Genomic DNA, 10,055 nt, shown 5'->3' with positions numbered 1-10,055 from the left:
TCCCAGCTGCAAACCAGACATTTACCATCAACCATTAACGGCATCAAGCTGAATGAGGGGCAACGCAAACGTCCAGCCGGATGTTTCTCCATGCAGAAGCGTGTTAAGTGTCGAGACGCGTCCCTCGTACATCCACTGCACATTACCTCAGTCTGGATCGGCTTGGTGCTCGGCAGCATAGAGTATTCCCTTCACTGCAGAGGCGTCACATAGCCAGTTGCTGTTGCTCACCATTTTTAGAACCCAAGTAGCATGAGGAGGAATTTGTTAGGACTAAAGGGTAAGCTGTAGTTACCGTGTTTGATTTTATTTTCTCTAGCGACATGAAAACTGAGTCTGTCATTTAGTCTAAGGCAAAATAATCCATCAGGAGTGAAAAGTTAAGCTTCTGCCTTTTTTGTGCTTCTTAATTTATTTTTTTTTAACGTAATCCTTCATATTTAAGGACCCGTTTTTTTTTTTGCTGTTGTAAATTTTCTGCACTGACATGTTTTTTTGTGACAGGACCATTGACAGTTTTGTTGCATGGCACTTTATTGTCTTTATTGAGTTGATGTCTGATATCATTCACTCAGTTCTTTTAACCAAAGCATTGTTTTACTTCTTTTTCATTGACTCAATCACTGATCACTGTGCAGTTGTGTTACGACAAAAACAAAAAAAAACTGAGATTTCAAATAACGTGTTAAATTAATTTAGTCTCCTTTTTTGCCAAGTGTTAGTTGAGAAGATTGATGCATCCATGAAAACCAAATCTGCTTTTAACTTCAACTTGATCTCGAAGGAATTGACGATGCAACGGACACACTTTCATCCCTCTTTCACTTCTCTTCCAACTCTTGGCAAAAAAAATGGCTGTAAAATTGACTGAATCTTAATTGACTTGTATTTTGTAAGACAAAGCAGGACAACAACTGTATTGTGTGTGATTGTACTTTTTTTTTTTTCAAAGAAAAAAAAATGAAATAAGCACTTATTCTGTCTGTTTGTGGGCCAGCAGAGATGCTACAGTAAATGCGTTTTACTATTCAAGACTCCTCTTGTAGCGAAATGGAAAGGACAAAGTTGTGTTTGACCATGGACCTGAAATCTGTTGAGGGCAGTTGCTTTGAGCGGACAATAACGTTGTCCGTGCACCGGATAGTGCCTCCCCTTCATCCCCCTCGTCGTCTTCAACATTTCTGCTCAGCTTAGTTAAATTTGTCCAAGATCGGGCTTTTATGTTTAGCGATAGAAAACGCAAGAAACCTTTTTTTTCATGAGCATCATTTTATTGATCTCTATCAATGTTTTGGAGAGTGAATATTATCAGCAACCCCATGTAGTATGTTGGTGTTGCCCGTGAGGCTACAGAGCAGCCTGTATCTCATTCTCATGGACTGTAAATGTTGCCTTTAAAAGCAATCTCTGTCTTAGCTTTCGTACTGTAGCTGCTCGATATCTGACCACCTTATTCTTGTATCAGTATGATTAGCTTGGTGTTTTTCATATCCAGAGATGGTTTAGTAGCTTTTTTTTTTTATGTACTACTTGCACCAAGGTGGCCCAAAATTTTATTTTAAAATCTACAATATATTACAAAAAGTAAGAATTTCATGATCAGGGACTTATTTTTTAACGCAATAATGACAATATTTGGTGTAATTCCCAGATACAAAACGTATTGATTTGATTATTAATTGCAAAGCAATGGTCGGCCAGCCACAATGCCTTTGCAGTTTTCCGTGTTTTCCTCCTGACTGGTGATTCGTAGTGTTGTGGCAAACCTGACAGTCGGTAAACAAAAGTTTCAGGACTGCGTGTGCCACAGGCCAGCCAACCTGTTGAGCAACGCAGCCTGAAGCTGGAGTTTGTTACATTTAGTCCGTTTCTCTGACGTCCGCAAAACGTAAAATGAGGTAACCCTGAATGTTTTGGGTCATCTTGGTGCGATCGTGTTTGCTTTGTAAAAATCTTACAGATCCAGACTGTATGTTGACTGCTGGTACAGAAGACAAATGGAAAGTTACTATGATTATTTATAAAGTTTTAAAGCATAAAATTATGTTCCTTAAATATATTGCACTTAACGCACAACGCATCTTTGTTTTTTGTTTTTTTTTAAATTATTATTATTATTATTATGGTGTTTCTAGAGTTTATAGAAAGAGTGGTTCATTTTTTAAAATCATATGTCGAAGCCCTGCCCTGGAAGGAAAAGACAACTGGAGCCATGTTTTCGGCAGTCGAAGCATCTCCTAAACGCTTTGACCTTTGAGTTCACCACTAGAAGATGACTCGCAATGCTTCCAGCCCTGATAGGTTAAGGGTATCATGTTGATAAAAAACACTTTGTGGGACAGTTTTAGTGTGCTGGCCAGTAAATTGTTGAAAGGTACATGAATCGATTATTTTATATTTGGCTGCTTCTTAACTGTCATAGCTCTGGATCGAAGCATGCAGGTCCACTTATCTTCTGCTGTAGCCCCGCCCCCCCTTTTCTCCTGCCTTACCGCTTGCTAAATGACAACAGCTTTTCCACCCCTGACGTGCTGCTTGTAAAGTATTGTCATTCATGATCCCTGTAATGATTAACTGGAAACCTTCCTCTTGGCTCTGTCTTGTATATAAATGGAGATTTCTGTGTTGGGTCTCATCACACAGATGATATTAACTCTCTTTTTCCTCTGTATACCATGATGAATAAAAATAACTGGCCTGCTGCTTTGTCAAGTGTCACCGCAGAGTAAAAAGTGCTGGGTGAAGGATCTGTTCTGTTTTTGTTTCTCATGGTGTTCATGGTGAGTGATCGCGGGATCCGTCGTTACTTCTGCTCGGAGCTGCTTGGCTGAAGCAGAGACAGGTCGAGGCCTGTGATGGAGTCTTAATCTCAGTGCTCACGTTTATCTTCTGAGTGTTCTGGAGTTCTTTCTCATGTCTGTGGACACATAACAAAAAGTTGTCAAAAAAAAAAAAAAAAACAAAGCAAATAAATAAATGAGTGTTGAAACTTATGCAAATCTGGAGTGTGATGTTTGATTTTTTTTCTCGATTTTTCTTAAAATTCTTAATATTTTTTCTGTGTAGAAATGCTTTTTATGCTTCTTTACTTAAAATAACTAAATTTGTGGGCGGATCTTCCCTTAAATCAAATGAGGCTCTTGCTTTCACCACGCTGGATCTTTAGAGAGACAGAAAACTCAACTGTTTCCAAAGAAAACGTGGCTTATTTCCTGCAATAATGGGTGTCAATAAATGTAATGCAGCGTTTGAATCTGTTTTTAGCAAAATGTTGAACTTTTAAAGAAAAAACACATGGCCTCAAAGGTTTTTTTTTTTTTGTTGTTGTCAAAGCAACCTGACCAATGGATAACATCCCATCATGCCATTCTCATGTGCCCCATGTCACAGTTTGTACTTTAGCTCGTGGTGAACACACGAGCGGGCCTGTGTTTGTGCAGCCTTCCATTATTGATTATGTACTCACCATGTGCTCTGCAGCAGCGGGGACACTCAGCCACACTAATCCCCTACTAACAGAGGCAGGAATACTCAGTTTGACACAAAGGTCATGGACTGAGTGCAGGGCCGCCACTTATCACCAGACCCTGAGCAATTAGCTTAAATGTTGGCAGGATTTTAATTGCATCAAACCACGAAACTTCAGATTTATATCTCTATTTCCACACGTCACTGGAATTACAACACCGTCGTATAATTTGCGCTGTAAGCACACGGCTCCAGGAGCGCGGCGTGCTAATGCAGCTGCTGCTATTCGATATGTGCGGTTCGGAAGGAAGAGAGTGGCAGACATTAGAAATGGTTTCAATAACAGCGCAGTGCTTTTCACATGTACTCGTACAGGCAGTTCCAATCAGAACAAACACAGAAATTATTGAAAAACCTTCCAGTCTGTTTGGGTCGTTGCATGCTGGTCTGATGAAAGGCAGAAAGAATCACCAACGGCAGCACTTTAGAGTAAATCAACATTCATAATATTACAAAAATAGCAAATAAAAATCAATCAGATGTAAAGTAAGTAAGTAAAACACTTAAGATAGAAAACTCTTCTTTAAAGCCAATTCTTATTCTGTAGCCTGGTTTATGAGTAGAAAGTTGCACTGAACAAACACTGAAAAGTCAGAGCTAAACAACATCATTATGAAGCCAATATCTGCTAACAAAGTGCCATGGTGTCCTCAAAGAGACAAACTAAACAAGCAGCAACATTTTCTTTTTAGATGAACAGTGACTCCTACTGGCATAACTTATTTACTGTATCTACACCTTTGGTTATTTCAGCATCCACAAGCTGAAGGAAAAAGTAGACAAAGTGCACATTTTGAACAAACCTATTAATAAAGAATAGCAAGAAAATTGGCACAATTCATGTGACGTATGAAAACAATATGCAGTGAAAACTTCTGCCGATCTCAAACAACCACCTATAGCCTGTCATGGGAGGACGAACAGATAAATGTTTATACAGATGTCATAATGTCATTTTAAATCCACAATGAAAAGACACTAAAAGACAATCTTCTTGTTTGAGAATCATTTCCGCTGCTTCTCAGCGGAATGTACATTTACTCTGATTTACTAGACCATCACCTGCATAAGAGGAGACACTTAACTCACATAAAATTACTGTATGTTAGAAATGTCGCTGCTTGATTACTTCAGTCTCAAGCAGCTGTTCTCGTTCTCGGGGTCATGACCCCACACTGGGTATTCAAATGATTTAATGGGGCCAGATGGCTCTGGAAGAAACAAACATTTATAGTCGTTTAAATAAGGAGTAGCTTTGCTTTTTTTTTTCTGTTTCATAATTTGTCCTGATTGCAGTTTATAAGCAGAGTTTAAAGGAGCTTGAATGAATTTGTGTGAAAAAAAACACAAACAAAATGAGGAGTGAAACTGGGACTTTAAGGCCACTGATGCTCCAGCTAACTGGTGTGGTAGGCACACACACACACACACACACACACACACACACACACACACACACACACACACACACACACACACACGCAGAGCCTACATTATGTTGCCTCCTACATACATTCACAGTGATGGTTCTATACTTCCATGTCCTGGTCACCCTATCCCCCCGCTTTAATTATGCAGACTAAGAAGGACCCCCAAGGTCTGAGTCCAGCAAGTGATGCAGCTTCTTGGTCTTACAGTTTACTGGCTGCTACCAGCTGAAGACACACACATCAGCGTGTGGATATTCGGCTTCTTTATTTTATCTTTTCGATGAGTTGACCTGTATTTTTTCAAGCAGTTCTCAAAACTTGCCCTTCTGTGTCACAGCAGTGGTCATTCGTCACTTTCAGGAATACATGAGTAAGTACAGCATGCGCGCAGGTTATATGAGGACTGGTTGGGTGAGCTTGAATACTGATGGATTAAGACAAACAGGGTATTTCAACGATAACACGTTATGTAGGAAATTAATGTAATGACAAAACATTATTTCTGAGCTAAATTCATACAAAATACTTCCAATTTGCTGTTGTTTCTCACACGTGTTAACTTTTAAATCTTTATTTTTATAATCTAAAAAAAGAACACTTAATTTTGTTATCTATAATAGAGTAAATAAATGCAGCAGCAGCAGCAGCAGTAATGGATCAAAAAAAAAAAACCAACAAGAAGAAGATTACAAACTCATGTCAGAGTAAAATGTTTCTAAATAAAGTTGTATGTCTGACTACAGCAGAAGGTTACATGTGTCGATTCCATGATCTGTATATAGCAATGATTTAGAATCTTCTTGAAATACAGTGACGTGTGCCAGAAACTTGTACGAATCATCAGCTTCTCCTGCCGAGGGAACTTTTAATAGCGAGGAACCGTGTTATTACCCGTGTAGTACTCAGGGTGATGAAAAGCATGAGGCTTCTGAAAAAGCTCAGTGAATTGGGGAGGTTACCTGAGGCAGCGTATCATGTCTCTTCAAATTGTAACATCTTTCTGCCGCTCGGTGTGTGGCCTACGCTACATTCACCGAGCGGGCTCCCCTTTCAACGCTCCTTGTTTTAGGTCCAAGTACTACGAGCGGCGCAGTCACTTTACATGAACTTGGTGTGTGCGTATGCGTGTGTACGTGTGTGTCATTAGGGGGTCTTTAAGTAGATTAGGAGCTGTGCGGTCTGTGTCACGCCAGGAGGGCCCTTTCTTCTCGTCTTATGTGTTTGTGTTTGTGTTCATGTTCTTATCATTTTCAGACAGAAGAGCTTTTTGCAGCAGCTCAGTGAACGAGAAGAGTCAACATGGAGAACAGCAAGGTGACCACTCATCAGCACCCGGGAACTCAGAGAAGGGTTTGACTTTAGAGTGTAAATGGTTTAAATTACACCTCAGTGTGTACTTTTTAAAAGTTACAAATGTGTTGGCTTGTATAAATACGTTTTTGAATCTTTTTACAGTACAACAAACGTATCCCGAGGATAACAATTAAAAACAGCAAACAAAGAAATGCTAAACTGAAATATCCAACCTCTGTGTCTCAGGTAGCCGGAGTCACAGGACAAACACACATGACACACACTCATGTAAACCAGTAGGCCATGATGGCGACAATAATTAGCCTGAACTCCATGTTTTTTTGAGACCAGCGGAACAGAAAACAGATAAATTATACACACACACACACACACACACACACACACACACACACGCACACACACGTCCTGTGTTCTGACTCAGGCGGCGAATGTTTATCGCGTGAGGCGACAGTGTTAATCGCTGCACCAGCATGCGGCTGAGTTTTAATCAACAAACTCTTTAAATCTAAAATGTCAGAGTTTTATAGTTCACTCATGTATTTGACATTTTTAAAGTTTAATTACCAGAAGAGGCAGAAAGCATAGTCTGATGGCATTTATGCTATAACACTTTAGTGCGCATGTGTGTGTGAGTGCGTGCGTGTGGGCAAACGTGCATGTGTGTGTGTTTCATTTGATTAATTTGCATAAAGATGAAAAATAGGTCAAACTTGTGCCATGATTCTTTTTTTTTTTTTCCTAGTGAAATATTTTGTGGAATCAGTTCAAAAACAACAACAACAACAAAAAAAAAACATGTTCATAAATGCTTCGTCCTCGTCGCCAGGCCCAGATACACTTGGCCTCATGAGTACAAACTGCTTGATGTTTTAATTAGGAGAGAAAAATGAGCTCAGAGCCGGGAAGTGACTGATCCGGCTGAAATGGGGAAGCACATTCTTGACTTTGCCGAACTCTCTCTAAAGTCTTTGCACGTCCGCGCTGCGCCTGTGTGTCCCCAGCAGCCAGTGAAGGAGGTGCTCCCCCTGCCTCGCCTCCCCGCTCCTGCTGCCCCCCCATCTCTGACCCCTGCTGCTGCCTCCAGGAAGCCCACCACAGGCTCCATCCAGCATGTGCAGGTTGCCTCCTCAGGTGATCCACAAAGAAATACCACTTCCATGTGTTACATAAAATATTTTGAACACAGTCAATAAATGTTGCTATTCTTTTTTTTTATTGCATTTATTTGTGATTTTTGGCCACCTTGCTGTCTGTCTTCATGAAAATAAACTTCGACCAAAACACACTGTAGTATTTAAGAGTTGAACGTTTGACCTTTCGCCTTTCGCTGTGTTTGTTTACAGTGGTGACATCGTTCACTCATCTGAGGCCTCCAGAGAGGGACCTCACGCTGATGTCTCAGATGAAGTCTATAAAGTCTCTGAGGCACGCTGGTTTCACAGCGGTGTTCACTGGACAAACGGTGAGCAGGCTGCTTCAGGACAAAACAAAACCCTGCACAGATATTTAATAACTGGTTTTACCTGTCAGTATAGGTGGCAAATAGCACACGATCGTCAATAAACTACCAGTAGCACAGTTACTCCAGCATTGGTCATGGATCAAGTGCAGATCCTTGCATAGGACATCATCTTCAAAACGCGAAAACAATCATTTATATTAAAAAGAAAAGAAAATTTTTGTTTTACTGATTTTTTTCTCTGTAACACTAAACACCCACAGAAGCTTGACAGTGAGGAGGAGGAGGAGGAGGAGGTACCGATCGTCGATGTGATCCTGGCTGACATCGACTCCCTCGTGCCCACCCATGATGAAAGTGGCCGCCCGATAGCAGAGTGGAAGCGACAGGTGATGGTGCGGCAGCTGCAGGTTAGGCTGCAGGACGAGGAAGAGCAGAGGAGACAGGTACTTAGCTGTATTTGTGTGCTGAGGGGAAGACCGGAGACAGAGTTATTATAACATTGTTGAAAATATTTCAACATTTGATGCTAATGTTTGTTGTCAAAAGGTGGAACTGTTATCACTGCACCACACAATAGTGTATCAGTGAAGGTAATTTAGTAAACTCACCATCACTATTGTCATTTTCCCCCCAGGATGCTTCTTTCTCATGAGAATAATAACACTGACTCGGTCCTTTGTTGGCTGAAATTTCTCCGACAGGACATAATTAACGGCTACACACCCGTGGACGGCTGGAAGTACTCCCAAGCACACAATGCAGTCTTGGGACCCTTCGGTGAGCTCCTGACAGAAGAGGACCTTGTGTACCTGCAGCAGCAGATTGAGTCGGTTTCCCTGCAGAAACGCTGTCAGGCCTACGAGCTGGAGCTGACCCGGCTGACCGAGGAGCTGAGAGCCATTTTACCCGATCCCATTGTGAACATTTCCCTCAACAAAGAGGTCCTGCAGCAGATGGACTCTGAGGGGAAAATGCACCTGGCTCTGCCGGTCTGGTGCAGTCGTGTCTCGGAGATAGTTAGAAGCATGTCTTTGTTGGTGGCTAATCTGCCTCAAAGCGCTACACTGGACGGAGAAAGAGGGATAGTGGAAGGTATTATGGAGGCGATGCAGGAGATAAACGAAGGTTCGGGTGTTGATTTAGGACACAGATTGGCTCAGCAGGGTCACGGGATAGCGCATGTGGAAGCCTCGAGTGGATGCAGGATACCGCACATAGGGATGGCGTCTGCTTTTAGCCATCGTTTGGAGAGTAACAGCTACAGCAGGGCACGCAGGGAGAGGGTGGAGAGGGAGATCCAGCAGTCTGGAGTGTCGGTCAGAACTCTCAGAACCAACTTCGAGGGTCAGATTGGCTGCATTTATCCCTTTGCCGGGGTTGCAAAAGGAGGACAAGCGCTGCAGAGCCAAGCAACGCCGACAGGAACACCAGCCGGAAACAACACGAGTAAAAGTCTCAGTTGTGAGCTCAGCCACTGTGAGGCCCCTAAAAAACTTGTGCCTGTAATAGAAACTACCAGCTTGAGAAAAGAACGGATAGTGGTGCTTTTTCTCAGCCACTGGAAGAAGTCTGCATATGCCATTTCGGTGAGAGCAGCGAGGCAGAGACAGGGACAGGTCGCAGCACCAGGGAGGATGACAGCAGCACAGCCCCAGCAGAAAATCACCTCCATGTTCCAATTCTGCAAGCAGCGAAGTGCTGTGGACAAAATGCTAAACTCCTGGAAACATAAGATGGAATTCAAAGATGCTTGTTTGTCCTCTCCGGACGTCTCGCAAAATCACAATCCTCGAGTGATCTACTCTCCAGAGCAATTCCTGCCAGATGTGGACGGCGTCGCCGTCAGCCACGACAGCTTGACCCTTGATCTCTTCATGCTGGGTTACTTTCACATCTTAGAGCAAGAGCTGTCGCCCGAGGAGAGGAAGATGAGGCACCTCCTTTGCTTCGAAGTCTTCGACCACGTGGGGAGTTTCCCATGGGAAAAGGTGCGAGACTTCCACAGGGCCGTCCTCCAAGAGATCCAGGCCGGGAGGAGGCAGTGGAGCGACGGCTTCGAGGACATTAAAGCTCGCTTCTTCAATGAATCTAAATCATGTTGCTGTCAGTCATCATCCCAGCTGCTGCCAGATACCAGACTAGTGCCCAAGGTGATCGTTGAAAATGCTACGCCAGAGGAGAGTGGCAATGACACAGACTTCTCCTGTTTCAACAATGAAGATATCTGTAAATACATCGACCGCAGTTTTGCTTTCTGGAAAGAAAAGGAGGCTGAACTGTTTGACTTTGAACATTAAATGTCTATGGTTGACTGTGGCATT

The 10,055-nt window shown here is 42.4% G+C and overlaps 1 protein-coding gene across 1 annotated transcript; it reads left to right on the top strand.

Moving 5' to 3' along the window:
* Nucleotides 1-6,257: 6,257 nt before the first annotated feature.
* On the top strand, nucleotides 6,258-10,031 carry espnlb (espin like b). Its single transcript, XM_030115056.1, has 6 exons — nucleotides 6,258-6,308; nucleotides 7,274-7,403; nucleotides 7,616-7,734; nucleotides 7,995-8,177; nucleotides 8,436-8,826; nucleotides 8,923-10,031. The coding sequence occupies exons 1-6, from the start codon at nucleotides 6,258-6,260 to the stop codon at nucleotides 10,029-10,031; spliced, it is 1,983 nt and encodes a 660-aa protein (XP_029970916.1).
* Nucleotides 10,032-10,055: the final 24 nt, after the last annotated feature.

The sequence above is a fragment of the Salarias fasciatus genome, chromosome 18 (genome assembly GCF_902148845.1).
Source record: "Salarias fasciatus chromosome 18, fSalaFa1.1, whole genome shotgun sequence".
In the NCBI taxonomy this organism is placed as follows: domain Eukaryota; kingdom Metazoa; phylum Chordata; class Actinopteri; order Blenniiformes; family Blenniidae; genus Salarias; species Salarias fasciatus.
This window is presented reverse-complemented; position numbering and strand designations above follow the sequence as displayed.